Genomic DNA, 19,495 nt, shown 5'->3' with positions numbered 1-19,495 from the left:
CATTTACAGGGAATATCAGGGAGATGAAAGCATGCATTGGGAACATCAGATGATTTACAAAATCTCTTCCAATACAGTTTCTGAAATGATTCCTGGAACCTCTATTTCATTTAGGGAAGCCTCTGTTGGCTTCAATGCAGAAAAATAGTAATGCAGGAAATTACTTGGAGAATACATAAAAAATTATTTTCTTCTGAAAACAGGTATATAAAATAAATATAGTAGAAGAATTCTAGAATTTAGAAATCACATTTTAGAGCCATATAGTGTATAAGAATATTTTATTTTAATTTTGACATCATCATAACCAACTGTTTGATCTCTATTTTATATGTTCCAATTTCTTCGAAGTCAGCATCTTCTGATCTTTTTATATAGTACTTCAATGACACGCAGATAGGAAAAGGTTGAAGTACAGAAATCATTCATGTATAATTGTATTATTCAGTGACATAAAGGAGAAGCAATCATGAAAGAATTGAAAAGGAAAAGACATTTGGGCTAGAAGTGTATTTTGTGTTATTAATGCCTTACACGAGTTCTTTCTTCGTAAGGAAAGGGACAGATGAGTGAGTTGTCTTATAGGATTTTAAACAATAAAAAATTAACCTAAAAAGCTATTATAAGTAATATTCACTTGTCTCATTCCTACCATGGACAGTATCACACATTTCCTAGAGCTATTCATCCCTGCCCACATCTCTAAATATCCATGGGCTTCCTTTAATTCCTTTATTTCAAGAAAAAAAGGTGGCCTCTCTAGCAGGATGAAATTAATATTCACTGAACTCCTATAAAGGAAGTGACGCCATGCTAAAGCAGTACCAGACTTGTGGGGAGAGGAGCAATGATGTGAACTTGGCAAGAATTTAAACCTAGTGAGCTCAGTTTTTTTGCTCTGGGCTCTACCCTTTCTCTCCATTGCCTTACTCATCTCATACAGGAGACAATTATCCTAACACATCAATGTGATGCCATCTGAATTCAGGAACCAGTGTAGAATTGAGATGACCTTCACATGGGACAGTTCCTTGTTCTCATTGGCCAGATCTACCTGGATTTAAAAGAAAGAGGCAAATAATTATCTAGTAAATTTAATTGGTTTAGGTGGGAGAGAGTCTTAGGTCTCCGTTATACAGATCAGAGGGAAAACTTCTGGGGCTTTTCTGACTTTCCTTTTTTTTTTTTGCATTTGTGTGATAGACTATTTGACCTTGCATTTTCAGAAATACGGAGTGTTTAAATGGAAAGCGCTTCATTCTAAGTGCGTCCCATGAGACTTAAGTTGGGGGTCTACCACCCTTAGTGTCTAGGGATTACTAATAATATTGACCTAACAACATTTTAAGAATTATTAGCTTCATGAAGAATAGAACTTTCCTTAGGGAATACCAGGAAGTATAGTCGTTTTTTAAGAATTCTCTATCCTTTAAAAAATTCTGTGCACCATGTGTTGCTGACCACATCCTGAGAACATTTCATCCTGTCTGAGGGGGGTGTTCAACTGTGAGATGCTTGGATAGGTGGGTAAAAGGTTTATAAAAATTAAGAGGTCATGCAAGCTCTACTAAATGGGACCCGGGCGATTGATTGGTGAGATATCAACTGAAAAACTGCTCAAGAGGAGGGCAGGGTAAGGCCCTCAGAACTGCCACATCTGCTGCCCAGAGAGGGTCCTGACCCAGGAGGGGGATGAGAGTGGTAAAATCGCCACCGTCAGCAGATAAAAGACAATCCAGGCTGCAATTTAACGTGACAGTGGCTGGGGTCCGATGGCTTATGTGCCATGATAAAATATTTCAATGCTCTGAGGATTAAGACTGTCTGATAATGAGCACTGACGTGACAGATCACAGTAGCTCCCAGGAAATCCATGGGGTCAGTGACACAGGGGTAGAAGAAAATAAAACAGATTATAAATAGGGAGGATATATGACAAGAGCCAGTGGTCTGAGGCAAAGCTTCTGGAAACAATTAAGATATCCATCTACATGGAGAAAAATACCAGTTATGCTTCACTTTGAAATAACACCTATTTAAAAGTATTCTGGCACTGCCATGAAGCATGTTAGTCACTTTGGAATCTCTCCAAACAGGGAATAAAGAGAGTCCTCCTTCACCTTTCCATTTTCTAATTGGCTGTCACTGAGGTCATTTCTGTGTCTCCAGAGACTGAAAAGCATATGGGTCTTGGGGTTTTTCTGATTTTTATGTAAATGATCCATTTCATTAGTGTAGGAAGGTAATTCATGACATGACTTCAAATAAAATGTTTACTACTAGGAGACAAAACATGGCTGACCGTTAACCTCAAACAATATTGTGTTAAAACACTACAGCCAGACACTATTATAATTTGAAAACAGATTGATTTTTGCAACTTGCTGCACAGCATTAACCCATAGTAATAATCTCTATGAATTTGCCCTTATTCTTCTCTTAAAAATTTACCCATTCATCAAAGCTTCTACAAGTTGCCCTCATCAACTACTTCAGGCCTCAGCAATTGGTCTTGAGAGTCTATGTCTTATGTTTTAACACTTAATGAGATGCTGCTTTGCAGTGTGGTCTTTTCTTCTGGATGCCATTAGTGTTGCCTCCATCACTGAATTATTAACTCACTGAAGGTCCATACGTGTTTCCTTTCTTCTGCAGCTTATTTCCTGCCCCATAGTTTTGTACCTTTTTGCAAAGTGTGCACCCACTCAAGGCTTCTTAATCGATCTAGCCTTTGGAGTTACACCAACATATGCAAAGTCCCAATACTATGTACCTGGAGTTGTAGAAATGCTTAGACCTTGGAATGCTTTACTCTTTCTAAAGCATTTTGCACATACACTCAGCCCTATGAGGCAAGCACAGAAGGTGTTTGTACCACAAATGACAGATTTAAAAAGCAATGAAGGCACAGAAGTTGCCTGATTTTATCCACAGTCACAGGACTAATGATCTTCATCCCTGGGATCTAGGATTTGAGTTTTCTGCTTTAGACTCAGGGTCGGTCTACCATTTCACGCTGTTATGCAATTTGATAAATAGGAACAGTTATTTTATTTTGTTTGGGCAATATAAAACCAAATGATAATCATTTGCCTAAAAATGAAGACAGAAAAAGCAGTTACATATTTTTGTATGTAACTCGAATGAAATCATATATAAGCATTTACCAATTACTGATCCAGTTGCTTAGCAACATACCTTCACATCACAGGAGGAAAATGTCTCAGCTCAGTGAGTCAGGTCATGCCCAGAATTAGGATGTGAAAGGCAAATTATATGAAAATGGTTTCTCTGTTCCTATAGTCCCAACCCGGAGGGAGTCCTTGCATGACAGTTACAATACAACAGCTACCACCACCAGGCACCATTCTAGGTACCATCCTCCACCACCTCATGCCTCTCCCTCTACAGACACAAAAAGAATGCTGGAAGCTGCTTAGAATGCATCACAGTGTTCTGGAAACTCAATCAATCAATCAATATTTATTGAACGACAACTATATACAAAAAAGAACTATGCAATCCATAGGCTATGCATGTCACTCAAGTCATCTCTGAGTCACTCCGCAGCTGCTCTGTGTTCAAGAATCTACTCCTAAATTGTGGCAATGAGAAGAATCCACACCACCCAACATTATTGAGAACTTTCTATTGGCTCCCCAGCAGCTGAGAAAGAGAAGCTTGGAGAAGCTGGAAGCTTTCCCCGAACTGCACACCTTTCACTCATGCCTAGAGGTACAAAAAAAGTAAAAAGCAAAATTTGAAAACCATACTGTTGGTGAATATTGCTAATCCATTCGTTTCTGGATTTTTCATGGTCCAAGTGAGAATGTTATGGGTAAATGAAAATATGACTAAAGGCAAAAACAACGGGATGAAAAGGAGCCCATTCACAAACTAATTTTTTTTTTTTTTTACAGATGCTATTCAAAGTAAAATCTTCTCCTTTGCTGAAAGTCAGGTTCCTAGGAAAGTGTTTGCTGAGACAAGCTCCTTATGTGAAAATAGAAACACTTTCATACACCCAATAAAGAGGGAGATATTTAATGATAAAAGAATTAGCCATTGTCATGGAAGGCTAAACAAGAGTACAAAGCATGAATTTGTTATTTCCTGGCTGTGGAAATCTGGATTTTAGAAACACTAAATAAACACTGTGTCAGTGGCAGAATCTATGACCTGCCAAGGCCCTTTGTCTCCATCTCTTTGATGCTCTGGTTTCTCAGGGCTCAGGTAAGTTTCCTCAGTGTCCACTGGGATTTGGAGCATTTTAAGAAAGACTCTTCCACTTGTCTTGCCAGGGGTTAAGCCCTTTCAGCTCATTATACAGCAGCTGCTCAGTACTCTGTGGTCTCCCAAGCTCTGCTCACCTCGGGCCGCATGACAGTGGGATACCAGACATCGCGGCTGATCTTGGCAGCTTCCTTTAATATTTCATGTGACAGGGGCTTTGAGGGGGCACCTTCACTAATGGCCAATAATAGCCATCTGCAGGAGGCTAGGTTCCAGGGTCCAAGAGGAGGTTCCCAACGAACTCCTAACGAACTTAATCTCATCCAGAACTTGACAAGTTGGGGCTGCACTCTTTTGGCAGCCTGAGGACATGTGGGCCTTCTTTTTCTATTTCTGTGTGTCCAGCAAACCTAGTAAGTCAGACCCGAACACTGCTGAGACAACCAGCTCTGGTCAAGCCCTAGAGGAAAACACGTCAGAAACAGGGAAGCTCTGTCTCTGAGAATCAGTGACCTCAGAAAAATGCAACTTGCTTCAGGCCTCATCAATCTTTCATATTTTAAGAGAGAGCACCCCACTCTTTCAAGGACACGGGAGGATCAAATAAACCAAAACTTACTCTCATTTGATGTGTAATAAAAACGTCTAAAGGAACACACTGCTGATTTGTAAGCTGCCTTTAATGCCATGTGACATACACTTCAGCTCGTGACTCCATAGCTGTTAGCTTCTTTATTTCATTACTTGTCTCCACGCAGACACGCAAGGCTACACTTTCTTCCTGCCTGCTGATCTGGCGCGGTAGACTCCAACTTCAACACTCCTAAGAACTTTACTGAGTAGGGAAAAAGGAGACGGGCACAGAAGTCTGGAGGTGCACCTCCAGGGCAATCTGCTTGAAGGGTGTTGACTACAGATGCCATGGATAAGGCCACGTGAGGGTAAAGCACAGGGCAAGCACACAGCCCCATCTCAGTGAGACACAGCCTTGCCTGCTGTCTGACCTGGTGACAGTGGCCAGGCACCTGATTTGAGGACTCAGCCCCAGCTGTGCTCCAATTCTCCCCGCTCCTGATCCTGCTATATAGCCTGTGCCAAACCCTGGTCTTGGTCTTCCCATACTCCTAACCTGGCTTCCTGATCGCCTGCATCTTGGCTTCTGCTTGCCCACTTAACTTCAGCTTAGAAGCCTTCTGCCCCAGCCTGGATGGACCTCCTTGTCTTTCTTCCTTATTTGTACTAAGGTCCTCATGCACCTTTCCCTGTGCCAACTGACCATCTAGCCATCAGTCCCTTCTGACCAGATGCTCCCTGCTGCAGAACTTTAGGTCCCTGGCCTGATCTGCCCAACCTGAGCCTGCTTAGTATCAGGGAAACCAGGGCTCTTCCAACCTCCTCCAGAGCCAGACCTTTGCAAATTGGTCTCAGTGAATAAATTAAAAGAACTGTAGGGCTGCTCTGGTGGCGCAGTGTTTAAGAATCCACCTGCCAATGAAGGGGACACGGGTTCGAGCCCTGGTCCGGGAAGATCCCACATGCCATGGAGCAACTAGGCCTGTGCACCACAACTACTGAGCCTGCGCTCTAGAGCCCGCGAGCCACAACTACTGAAGCTCGTGCGTCTAGAGCCCGTGCTCCGCAACAAGAGAAGCCACCACAATGAGAAGCCCGTGCACTGCAACGAAGAGTAGCCCCTGCTCTCCTCAACTAGAGAAAGCCCGGGCACAGCAACGGAGACCCAACACAGCCAAAAATAAATAAATAAAGTTTTTTAAAAAAAGAACAGTAAACACCTGGGCCACCAGACCCAAGTCAGTGAAATTGTAAGTTTAAAAATCCATCCCCAAAAAGTTGGTTCGGGTTTTCTGTAGTTAATTGCTAGTACTGCTGTCTTCATGAACATAAATAATTAAGAATTGGCTGGTCGGGCTTCCCTGGTGGCGCGGTGGTTGGGAGTCCGCCTGCCGATGCAGGGGACACGGCTTTGTGCCCCGGTCCGGGAGGATTCCATGTGCTGCCGAGCAGCTGGGCCCGTGAGCCATGGCCGCTGGGCCTGCGTGTCCGGAGCCTGTGCTCCGCGGCGGGAGAGGCCACAGCAGTGAGAGGCCCGCGTACCGTAAAAAAAAAAAGAATTGGCTGGTCTTCTTGAATGGAATTGATAAAAACTATGTATCTACAATCTAGCTATTTCAGTGCTTATAAATAAAGACAGAGAAAAAGACAAGCATAGGCTAATTAAATCCCATTCCTTGTGGAATGCCAGTGTCTGATTTTTCTGCAGAGAAACAACTGTCCATAATATATGTATGGATATCTACTACATTGCAAGAAATAGCCAAGTAAAATTATGATTCCTTCAAGGAATACGTATATTCTAGATAATTTGATTTCAAGAATCTAATGTTCTTTTCATTACATCATGTGGCCTTTTAGATGCTAACGCCAGTAGTTTCTAGTTAAATCATTTATACATATGCTAATGTAATGTTCAAAGGAAGAAACTGCATGATCTACCATAAACAGAGAGCCCATTTAAAAGCCAAGGGTAACCACTAATTCCCTAGTTTTCCTTAATATTTATCTTCCTTAGCTGTTTGGTAGAAAATTATCTTGAAAAGCATAAGAAACTGAAAAGCAGTTGTGTTGTTCACTTTTAATGTCTTTATTTTCAAAGAAACAGTGCTTTATTCTCATTTTTCCCATGTTTTGGTCATGTAAAATTAAAAACTGACATGAAATTACATACTTCAGATATAATTTGCTGCCTGAAGCAGAGAGCTGCTATCAAGGTGTGATGGCTAGAAATGGACAGCGTTTGCAAAGAAAACAAAGCCTTTAATCCATAACTCTTTGCTCAATACCTGTAGCTCTCTCAGAGCAAAGCTAATTAATTGTCAATGATGGGTGACACACTCTGTGGTTTGGGGGCTTCTTGGTTAATTAAATTTAAATGGAAGTTTTGTTTGCTAATGGAAGTCGTTTCTTTTTTCCCCCTTAATATCAATATTTCTTTTTATTTAACAAATTATTTAGTATAGTTGAAATCTGAGGAAATCATTAAGTAAGTTGTTCCAAGAACAATTTGTAAGGGGTCTCTGCATTAAAAAAATATGAACCAGACACAGCAGTGGCTCAGAATGCCTGCCCCCATGCCCTCTATTGCAAGGCCAGGCAGCCCCAGATCCAGGGCAATCTTTTAGACTGTCGGTACCTCAGCAGCCCCACTAGAGGGAGAGAGGTAGAAGCTCACACCCCCGCCTCTCCTATTTACTTTACTGGCAGGTCACTTGGGAGGGAGTCTGTGCAGATCCATGAAAAACATGGCAACAGCACACTGCAATAGAGGGCACTCCTCATAGGCACACTCAAAGGCTGTGAAGCAGAGGAAAGGAGGCAGCTTCTGTTTTCAATAAAGTCGAGAGCAGACAGCCTAGATGAGAGATTGCTCCACAGCAGAACAACTTGTGAAAGTAGGAAGGATCTATAGCAATCATGGCCTATTAAGACTATAGGGGGTGGCAAAAAGGAAGGAAATTCTGACATGTGCTACAACATGGATGAACCTTAAGGACATTATGCATAGGGAAAGAAGTCAGGCACAAAAAGACAAATACTGTATAATTCCTCTTGTATATGATACCTAGAGTAGTCAAAGTCATAGAGACAGAAAGCAGAATGGTGATTGCCAGGGATTGAGGGAAGCAGGGAATGGGGAGTTACAATTTCATGCCTAGAGTTTCAGGTTTGCAAGGTAAAGAGTTCTGGAGATGGATGGTGATGACGTTGCACAACAATGTGAATGGACTTAATATGACTGAACTGCACACTTAAAGCTGGTTAGGATGGGTAAGGTTATGTGTACTTTACCACAGTAAAAATTTTGTTTAGATATTAAAAAAACCAAAAAGGACTATAGGGGCTGGTTCGTTCCTGGGGTTCAGCACCAAAAAAAAAAAATCAACAAAACTATAAGGGCAATTCTTTTTGTGACTTTGCATCAAAGCTGCTAACAAAGACCTATGCTTTACTTTTTGATACATGTACTTGCTTATTTGATTATTTCTGCACAAGCAAGGCAGTTATGCTATGAAGTAGCCTGGGAAGGGAACAGGAAGCAGGACTGGATGCCCATCTCCACTGCCAGGACGTGGACTCGACCATTAAGAACGGATGCTCTCCACCGCTCCCATTCCACTATTGCACTTATTCTCTCTAACACCGTGCCTGGGATTGTTGGGGTCTGGACATGCACGCGTGTGTGTGTGCGTGTGCATGTGTGTATGTGTACATGTATGTGTATGGAGCATGGGTAGGGAGGGAGAAGGCAGGAAGAATAATAATGAAATTAAATAATATAGAATAATAAAAAAGATTATGCAGTGGATTCCTCCCAAGTACTTCACATCTCTCTCAGCTAAAGTCTTTATTACATTCTTCATAGTTACTTTTTTGTCTTGTAGTTTAAAAAAGTATTTTTGAAAACAATTATCAAACAATTAAACTGGTACAAAAATATTTTGAAATAAATTGTAGGCAATAGAGAAATGTGTCCAAATACAAGGATTTAGTTCAAATTTCCTGGTTAACTCCGTAAAGAAACCTGAGCCACGTCAAACTGCACGTTTAACTATTGTTTACTTTAGTGGGCCTATTATTTTTAGGTAGGGGGAATTTAAAATGGGTAAAGTTAAATTTTTTATGCTGTGGTTACTCTTAGTTATTAGAATCCTAAGTTAAATGATCACCATTTTTGCAGAATTTGGAGCATGATTACATTAAGCACCCATGTAAGTTTAAAGTACTATCTCAACTTACTAACACATATTACAACATTCCAGGCTCTTTCATGCCTATGATTTAAACAGGCCTCAAAGAGTCTCTGGGTGGAGAAAAGACTTATGTAAAGGAAGTCGTGTGATTCAATACATGCTCCAACAAACATTGATTTAACATTAAGTACTCTAGTATTTCAGAGTTCCCTCAAGAGGCAGAAAGGAGAAAACAGTCCAGAGTACAGATTGTGGAGCCAAGTTGGCTGGGTTCAAATCTTCTGGCTGACACTCATAGCTCTGCAACTTTCTTCAAGTTCCTTGACCTTCCTGTGCCACAGCTTCCTCAGCTGTAAAACAGGATGCAAGAGTGGCCACCTTGTGGGGTTGTTGTGAGATTTAAATGAGTATACATATTCTTAGAACATATGTCTTCAAACAATTCCTGGCCCATAGTGAACACCCAGTAAATGTCTGCTTGCTACAATTATTATTATAATAAAATATTAATATGAAAGCTATATCTAAATGTTTCTTCGTAGAGATTCTTTCCCATAAGCTTCTTAAAATATAAATCATAAGAAGCAAGGTAAAAGAGATGCCTTAGCTTTAAGCCCTGCTACATTCTGAGTCAACTCAGAACACGGCCCACCAGGGCTTAATGCAACTGACTCTATGATACTGAATCTGATGTGTTCAAGTCCTGGGCATCTTGAATGGAAGTTTTGGTTGTGCTGTTGGCTGGGAGGGCCTTCTTTATAGCAAAGAAAGGTCAGAAAAGAGGGCAATGTCAGTCGATAAATCGGGGTCTTCTACAACCTTAAATCAGATGTCAGGGAAATCTCCATCAGTGCAGTTGCTTTGGCCTGAAAACCACCAGCTGAAACTAGATTCTTTTAAAATTTATTTATTTATTTATGGCTGTGTTGGGTCTTCGTTTCTGTGCGGGGGCTTTCTCCAGTTGCGGCGAGTGGGGGCCACTCTTCATCGCGGTGCGCGGGCCTCTCACTGCAGCGGCGTCTCCCTCTGCGGAGCACAGGCTCCAGACGCGCAGGCTCAGTAGTTGTGGCTCACGGGCTTAGCTGCTCCGCGGCATGTGGGATCCTCCCAGACCGGGGCCCGAACCCGTGTCCCCTGCAACGGCAGGCAGACTCCCAACCACTGCACCACCAGGGAAGCCCTGGAACTAGATTCTTATATCAACCATGTGACAGAACGACCGGGGCAGGACAACCAATTTTCACCCTCACCAAGATACATAAGGCAGTGTCCTGGGCACACTTAGAAAAAAATCCATACATATGCAAAACCAAAATACTGTGTTAAGCAAACTAACACAGTTGTTTAAACTGGCCCACAATTTAAACTGGGTGTAGACAGTATCATTTTCCTTAATGCACTGGAAATAAGTTGTCTCTGCTGCACAAAGGCTGATAGAACCAGACTGCCATGTCTCTCACACCAGCCAAGCACCTGCCAGCGTGGTCCCCAGTCAAGATGAGGACTGGACCAAAAGCATGACTTGCCATACTGCTTTTTACAATTGGCTGTGATTACTGTGTCTTCCTCATAATACTAAAAGTTCCATAAAGTCAGGGGCCATGTCTGTCTTTTCTACAATTGTGTTCCCAACATTGCCTAGTCCATAGTGAGCATTCCATAAACATGTATGTAAGGATGGATGGGTGGATGGATGGACAGATAGATGGATGGATAAGTGCATGGATGGATGGATGGACAGAGGTGGCCCAAAGTTAATGACCTAAAGAAGAAAGTCTGGCTTCCTGTCTTCCTGATAGGGCAGTCCTGTGGTCCTCACATGCTTCCCAATAGAAAAGTTTGGAAACATTGGTCTAGGTGGAGACCAATTAATTAAATTGGTATTTAATTAAATTTATATTTAAGGATTTCTCCAGCCCAGAGGTTTTGCAAGGCTATGCATTGGGGCATATTTTGATATATTTACATTTCTAAATATCTTCCAAAACAAGCTTGTCAGGTTACATTAACAGGTTCTTCATCATCTGTGGGAAAGGTGATTATTTTTATTTTTAGGGGAACTAAAATAAGGTTCTATCTATTTCTTTTTAAAGACTGGCACAGTCTAACCTGAGAATTCCCAGATTCACCAGTATCTTTGCTTCTTTGACTCCATACCCACACCCTCACTCATCCTGCTGTGTTCCCTAAGGAAGCGCATATGGTCAGAGCTGGTGCTTAATTATCTCCTGCTCCCACGTAAGTTTCGTGCAGGGCTTTTGTTTATTTCATTTCTTGCCAGTAATGGTGCCTGGTACACAGTAGGTACTCAATAAACACTGTAGAACGAATGAATGAATAAATAGACTTTGGGGGGTTTGTTTTTACATTTTGCTTGCTTCTTAAATGATGATAATCCGTAAAACATTTTGTGGTATGGGATTTTGCAAGCTATCATGTTCATAAAACTAATAATTATTGTGTTCATCATTAGTCTGTGTCCAGCATTTGTTGTAGTAAGCCTTTGGGGGAGGGATGTTTCTGAAGTTGCCTGTTGATACAAATATCCTCACTGGGTTCTCATGAGTTAAAGGTTGTAGACTTCTGTTTCATAAGGTTAATTCCAAAGTCATTTGATTAGATATTTCTTTTTTCCATTTCTGACTTTTAGAAAAGGAACCATTTGCTGCCAGACCAACAGGGGAGGGCTCTCTCTCTTTCCTCCAGAGGGGGCTCAAAGTCCACATTTCCTTGGCTTATCCCTGGGGTAGTTCTCCTGAGGCCAGATGCCTTTAAATACTGCTCACATTTATTGCTAGCTAACTAACGGATGAATCTTTGATTTTTTTAGAAAAATAGATATTCATCACAATCATATTTTCAAGGTAATTAAATCAATAATTTTCTTGTACTTGAATAATATGTTCTTATTAGGCTGTCAATAAATGACCATTCAACAATTCAATTTTAATCCTGCTCTGCATTTCCCCAGAAAAAAAATATACTGAAGTCAAACACTTAATTTTATCTAAATTTTCCCCCTTATTGAATGCTCAAAACTTCTTAAATAAAACAAATGTGAGGAAGTCTGAGTTAATAGAGCAAATTCTCTATTTCAGGGCACAGTCATCCATTTTACTTGGAAATAAGTTTCCGTCTTCTGAACTTTAATAGCTCCCTTTCATTTTATTTAAAAAATAACTTCCCATTTGTATTCTTTACATCCATGTCTTACCTCCTTACGAAGCTGTAAGCTCCTGGAGGGTATAGCCGGTATCTTATCCAAATATTTATCCTCCATGTTGCAAGGGTGTTATGAACATTTGTGAATGAAAGAATGAATGCATATGTGGACCCAAGAGTGAGTACGTCAGAGTTCGGTGGTTCTCACTAACTCTGCTCCCAGACACTTCGCATAGTTTCCTTTTCCAAAACACCATTCTTCAAAGATTTCAAAGCCAACAAAACACATGATCCCTAAGGGCTCTCCCAATGCTAAAATGCTTCTGTAACCACTCTGATGCTTTGACTTGCTATTAAAAGCGTCTAAAACATTACCGCACCCTTCTTTGGGGTTTTAGAAGGCTCATTAGTATCTTTCCCACTACCATGAATTTGGGGCCTGTACCTTATTAGTAGAGTAACTGGTTAACAGGCAGGCTGCTTACTACAACTGTAAAAAGACTTTGAATTACCTGAAAGGTAATCCTGTACTTTTAATGTAGATACTTTCCCAGTGACTTTTTCTGACTTTTCAAGTGAATTCAAGTTGTTTGGACTCAATCTCCTGTTCTCTCTCCTGAGCAGCTCTTCCTTTTCAAGCAATGATTTTTAGAAATGGATACACAGATATCATGAGTTAACCAGTAGTCTGAGACCACCCACCCACTCAGCCACAGAACCAAGGTTCTAAACACAGGGTGCGGCCATTCCTATACATCCTCTCCCTTGTATAAATACTACTTGACTCATGTTCTACTGTTTCCAATCAGCTGTGAAAATGTGATGTGATTTCGAATCTTGTCTGATACCAGTTGTTAATTCATCATCATTATAATCCCTATTTAACGGGATCTATTACTAATCACTGCCTATTTTGAGACTCCAAAAACGATTTTGTTTTAACCATGTAATATGAAGATCATTTCATGACACCCATGCACTTTCATGCTTCTGTGTATAAACAGAGACTCCAGCCAATTCCTGTCTAAAATGCCCTCCCCGCCCTGCCACCTCCCTACTCATCCTTCTAGACGCAGTTCTAATGCCTGGGACTCCTTCCCCACCGCCGAAAGGAGAATTTATCCTTTTCTTCCATATGTTCTGATCATATTTTGCCGATAGAGCTACTCTGTGGCTTATCATATGGTGTAGTACACTAGAATTAATGTGTCCTAACCATACCTCTCCTTGATCCACTTTTGAATCCCCCAAACTTACAAAGTGCTTACAACCTATTAGGCGCTCAGTAAATGTTTGTGTACCGAATAGCTGCTTTTCCCGGCCTGAATCTGAACTGTAGGCCTATATTTTAAAATGAGATATACATAGCATAAACTACTGATTTGATTTTTATTAAAACTCCCAGTAGAGTTTGAAACATAATACAACAGAGATTGAAATTTGGACAGATTCAGTCACAGCTGCCAAAAACTAAATGCTGGCAACTATTTCTCCTGTCCCCATTTATACATTGAACCCTCTTCCTATCCCAAGTGCAGAATTCTTCCCCACACTTAGTAATCAAAATACCCAGAGACAAAGCTCCCGATGGTGGGGCGGGGGGTGAGGACAGCAGCCATGGCGGGCAGCCATCCGCCCAGACTCCCTCCCCACTCTCCACTCACCAGCTTTCAGTCCCCAGTATCTAGGGACAGGCTGGCAACTGGAACTTTGTGTTCAGCTGACTAGATTGTGCAAATGACAGTTTTGGCTGTCAAGGAGCTTATTACCTAAGCAAGGAGCTTACATATTTATGAGCTGACATCTCAGATTTGTGGCTTCGCAGTATCCCTCAACTTCCCTTTAGAGCAGCCAATAAGCATAGGAAGGCCTTGCAGGCTCATTACTTTACCCCACATCTCCGCCCTCACACCAAGATACAGCAGGTGGCTCATTTGTGGAGACATCAAGGGTCTGAGGAAAGGGAAAAATAAGCCTACACAACTCCTGGGCTGGACCTGAAGAGGTGAATAATAGATCCACAGTGCACTCATTCTAATGGCAAAGGCAGCTGCAGTGGGGCTTTTCCATATATATATATGAATATATACATCCCTACAGACTTGTCTGTTAACAAAGCATACTCATGGACATGATCTCATGTCATCTCTGGCCATCTTACGGCTCTGGCTGTAAGATCAGGACTGGCCATTGGGAACGACTCTTCCTGTTAAACGTGCTTTCTCTTCTTCATGCAATAAAAAAAAAACATTTTCTGAAGGAAAAACAGACCTAACACCAAGGAAGAGCTGTTTTATCACGGCCCAGAGTTCAAGCATTGCTCTGGGAAACCATAACCTCCAGCGCGAGAGGGCTCATGAAATGCAGCAAAGACCCACATATGAGGCTGGGATCCAAACGCAGGTTTGTCGGACTCCAGAGTCCCTGCTCTTTCCTTGCCTGAACTGCCTCCGTGATGAAGCTGAGGAAGCAGACGATGTTGATTTTCTGTGCCCCAGGACCCCTTTTCTTCCTGGCTCCCCATCTCTGCTCTGAGAACCCCATTTCCCTCCTTCGTCCTCCGGGCAGCCGGCTGGGACCTGCCCCGCCCACTCATGCCCTGGAGAGTGAAGCCACACAGGGCTGCCCCCCAGGGGCTTGGGCTTTCAGAGCCTTATCTCTCCCTGTGGAATGAGAAGTTCGGTTGCTCAAAGTTTCAAACATCAGAGCCTCTGGCCCACATAAAGCTTGTCCTGTTTCTATGACAAAGAATGGGTCCGTACTACGAGGACAGTACCGAAAAAGAATGCTTTTTTGTTTCACTAAAACTTATGCATCCTAGTATGAGAAACCAACTTAAAATCCCAGTACTAAAGGTGCACTGTGCCTCCTGCAAACTTAAAACTAAAGGCCGTCTCTCCTCATCAAAGCCTTTCACATACATTCTTTCATTCTTTTCTTCACTCGAGACCTACGACGGTGACAGCAGGGACCCTTCACTCATCCTTCTTTTACTCACGCATCCATTCTGCAAGTGTTTATGGAGCAGCACCCTGTTCTTGACACCAAATGCACAGCTTCGGAGAGAGGTGGTTACAGTGCAGTGAACAAGGCAGGGGAGGTGAAGCCTTGCCGATGGGAGTGCCTTGGAATTGCAGTGGGGGGGGCCCTGATCCGGCACAGGGGTTCGGGGTAGATCTCATAGAGGAAAGAGAAGAAAGGAATTAGCCAAGAGCAGGAGTGGGGGGAGGACAGCTGCCTGAGGGACCAGCATGCATTGAGGCATGGTGAGTGACAGAGTAACCTGTTTAGGGACAGGGAAGTGTTTCAGTAGGGCCGGACCACGGAGAAGGGGTGATACCTTCCTCAAGGCCACATGGCGATTACTAACAGAGCTGGGGCTAAAACACCCAGGTCTTGACTCCTACCCGGTTCTCTTTCTGTCCTATCACACTGTCTTCCTCAGCATCCCCATCTGTTAGGACGTGGGTCCTCTGTTGAAAGTGTCTGGCCGACAGGCCCACGGCTACCAGCAGAACACGAGGACGGCGTCCTCCCAAGGACATGACCAGGCACTGTGCTAAGCACCACGTATCATCATTTAACTCTCGCAAAACCTGAGGAGGTAAGCTGTGCGTGCATTTTACTGAGGCAAAGAAGAGAAGCTTAGAGATGCTAAGTGATTTACTGGCCAATAGCTCAAATGTGCAGAGTAACTGTGGGTTCTGCTGAATTTAGCTGTAATCCAGCAGCAGCCCTTCCGTGGACTCCTAGAGGAAGGCAGAGACAGAAGACAAGTCCTTCCTCCTACTAGGAAAGCTTGCAGAGACATTTTTCACCCGGCAGATTCCTTCTCCACATTTACTGCAGACACATGCCTCCCCTGCAGTCTCTCCAAGGGAGCAGGTGGGCAAAGGAGGTTAAAAATGGGCACGATGTGTCAACAGGCCGTGGCTGTGCAGCAAAATGCCCCAGGAACGTGAGGCACTCCCTGCAGTACAGGCGAGACCCGGGAGGAGTGAGCTCACAGGCGAGAAGAACTGTGACAGGTGTAAAGCTAAGGCGCATCAGTGCAGACCAAAGGCACAAACTAGACCCAGGCGAGCTGTCTGCTAAGAAGAGTGAAGAGAACCCTAATGGAAGTTCTTTTCCTCAGTGACAGATCTGAGGACCCTCCTTGGTTTTAGAACCTTCCTTAAGCTCCCACTCATACAGCAGAAGCAGTCTCGGGGGAAGATGGGGATCCAGAGCTGCACGCTGTCAGAGAAGGGGCCGCTGAGCAGAGCGAGAGAACAGGCAGCGCGTCTCCAGCAAAGCTTTTCAGCAGAACCTTGGGCCACAATGAAGGTTCCGTTCCATCTGCAAGGCATCGATCAGTTCAAGACTACCTTATAACCATGGGGCGTTATTTAGACCTTTTGGGTACTCAACAGAACTTTGCCTGAAACTCCTCAGAGACAACCCTCCTCCTTCCCTTTCTTTCTCCTCTTTCTCTCACCTCGACTTCCAGTAGTTTTTTAACTGCTCAGCAGTTCTACTGATGCCAATCAGCTGCCTCTCTCAAAGACTGTTCGCAGGGCTTCCCTGGTGGCGCACTGGTTGCGAGTCCGCCTGCCGATACAGGGGACACGGGTTCGTGCCCCGGTCCGGGAAGATCCCACGTGCCGCGGAGCGGCTGGGCCCGTGAGCCATGGCCGCTGCACCTGCGCGTCTGGAGTCTGTGCTCCGCAACGGGAGAGGCCACAACAGTGAGAGGCCCGCGTACCGCAAAAAAAGAAAAAGACTGTTTGCAGGTGTGAGCATTACCGGCCCCCTTGCTCCCTCACCACTAAAAGTCACTCTCACCCTCCACGAAACCCTGCCCTTGGCAGTTGATCTTTTTTTGTCTTAATAGGACACACATTGAGGTTCCAGGGGACATTTCTGAGGCACAGAGAGCCTGGGCTGGGCAGGAGCGGGGATGGGGACGGGGAGGGTAGCTGCTGCCTCTAAGTGAGCAGACACGTAAAAGATTGTTTCTCATTGGCTTTTCTGTTTCTGGAGAGATCGCCCTCCTTTGCTCAAAATCTAAAAGCAGTATGAAAGAATTTCTATCTCCCTGAATCCAGGAAGGCTATGATCGGTGTCTGCTTTAACAGGAAACCAAAACCAAGGATGGGAAATGGAATTTGGGTAATGAGTCCATTTCTAGGCTGACTATGCTTTCACATTATTTCCCTTTTCCCTGCATGTTTTGCTTTAGGTTTTTCAGTCCCCTCCAAATCTCTTCCAGATGCTCGAGTCTGACAGAATCCATATAAACAAGAAACCAAAACAAAACAGCACAAGATCGAAAGCATTTCCCCCTTGTGATACAGCCACTTCATGTGCAGCAGCACCCACGTGACACTGCCAACATGTGTTTTCTGTCTCAGATTTCCCTTGACAACAAAGGACATATTTTAAAAGGCGTGGCTCTAGGTATATTTGACCAGCAGGAATCCGAGAGAGTTTGGGGATTTTGTTTGGCTTTAGGCTGGTCCCCTCAGGTGCCCAGTGCTGCAGCCCTTGAAGAATGTTAAATGCCAATCAATAAAGTTAGGAACACTTTGGGGTCAGCTTTGTAAGATATGATCTCATTCAATGGCTCACAGAACTGATTTAATATTCAGGAATCAACTGAGCTCATTCAATTCCAAATTTGGCAGCCCTGTGTGTTGCATTACAGTACACCCTCTGTCCAGAGCTGGGCAGGGAGTGCTAAAGGGAATCTTTAGAAGGGTCTTTCATGATGTTCCAAGACTCAGAGGGAAGGCAGGGGGGATATGAGTGGGTGGGAAGGGCAACAGCCCTGCCTGGGGTATGGATGTGACGAGAGAGAAAGGCAAAGATCACTCAGAAAAGCTCATTACAGTGTCCGTGTTAGAAATCCCACTTCCAAATAATTTAAGCAAGTTTTCAGCCAGACATATTTGTAATAACACTGCTGTATAGACTCTAAAACAAAACGTTGCAACGGGTCATAAAAAAATATGTTCTTACCTAAGTGATTTATGATATTAAAAGTTCCCTTTGAAGTGCTTTTTTTCTTAAATCAAAAAAGTTTGTTACTCTTTCAATACAAAATTAACCTCATTTCAAATTTCGAAAAAAAGGCAAATCATATTCTTTAATTCCAATTTCTAATCTTTTAGATAGCTATTCCTTTCTCCTGTGACATGACCTGATTTTGGTCTTCGAGTTACTTGTTGTTTCTTGCTCTGCCCACACCAAATACTAGAAATTAAGTGCTTAAATCAAGCCCTAGCACAGAAAGATGGAAAATCCTCTGACTGGCATTGACTGGCAATGACTAGCTTTCAGAATGCCAGTGTCATACAGCCCTAGGGTGACCAGACATTACGTTCTCGAATGGGAGGTGTTCTGTCTCGAGAAAAGCTGAAATGGAAGGTAAATATAGTCAACACTGAACAACATTAGGGGAAAAAAATCCATCTCATATTTATGTAGCCAGAAAGAACCTTGTTCCAAAAGCCACAGGCTAACTTCATTTTTAAGATCTTGTGAAGAGAGCACATGTCAGTTCTGTCTCTGATTCTAAAATGAGCCAATGTCAAATTTCTTAGCACCTCTGAATAAGTCTGATTATAGCAATGATTGTCAGTTCAAATCCCCGGTTCATTTATTTCTTGTTTTAGCCTCATCCTGCAGGGGATGTCTGCAGATTCTCTGTAGGTAGTTTGTGTGTCTCATTTGATATAGCTGATGTATTCTGCAAGTCAACTGAAAAAGGAGAAAGCTCATATAATCTGGACCCTCCTAACTTCTAACTTCTCTATACTTTATACATTTTATTTTCACTTTTGTCAAAAGGAAATTCACCAGAAAAGTTAAAGAAAAAAAAAAAAAAAGCAACTAAAGCAGACCATCTAACTACAGGTACACATATAACTGTTACTTACACCGCTTTCCAATCCATCATCATTGATAAATCATGGCTAAATAATCAAGTGCAGAATCCATTTCTTCACATCTGCTAATAAATAGCTTCTCTCAAATGTCTCTTGCAGATCTGGGGCCATCTCAGGAGGAAGTAAGAGAGTGCGAAGGTGAAGGAGAAAAGGCTGGGAAATTCTAAAATCCATGGGGGTCTGGGAATTCTCAGAGCAGACCCTGGTGAAACATTCCTGTGATTCCAGCCTTTGGCTAAACCAGGATCCCAGTCTCCCTGAGCTTCCAGCCACCTTCCTGGTCCAGCTCAGCCCCTGCTCCAACATTGCATTTCCCTCCAAGAACACTGCATTGATGGAAGAGGAACTCATGGGATCCTGCCAATCCGCACACACAAGCACGCTTCTCAGGGGAAGCTGCTC

At 43.0% G+C, this 19,495-nt stretch overlaps 1 protein-coding gene across 3 annotated transcripts in view; it reads right to left on the bottom strand.

Annotated features, from left to right (window-relative positions):
* Positions 1 to 19,495, bottom strand: part of KIF26B (kinesin family member 26B) — a 508,676-nt gene that overhangs the window by 166,157 nt on the left and 323,024 nt on the right. The window contains exon 1 of one of the 3 annotated variants that reach the window (XM_067030752.1): positions 19,085 to 19,466. The exons of the other annotated variants lie outside the window; for them this stretch is intronic. Within the exon in view, the coding sequence (XP_066886853.1) occupies positions 19,085 to 19,107 (23 nt within the window). The 5' untranslated portion in view covers positions 19,108 to 19,466. Of the gene's footprint in view, positions 1 to 19,084; positions 19,467 to 19,495 lie in introns of those variants that run through there. 3 annotated transcript variants of the gene reach the window in all.

Source organism: Kogia breviceps, chromosome 1 (assembly GCF_026419965.1).
Source record: "Kogia breviceps isolate mKogBre1 chromosome 1, mKogBre1 haplotype 1, whole genome shotgun sequence".
In the NCBI taxonomy this organism is placed as follows: Eukaryota; Metazoa; Chordata; class Mammalia; order Artiodactyla; family Physeteridae; genus Kogia; species Kogia breviceps.
This window is presented reverse-complemented; position numbering and strand designations above follow the sequence as displayed.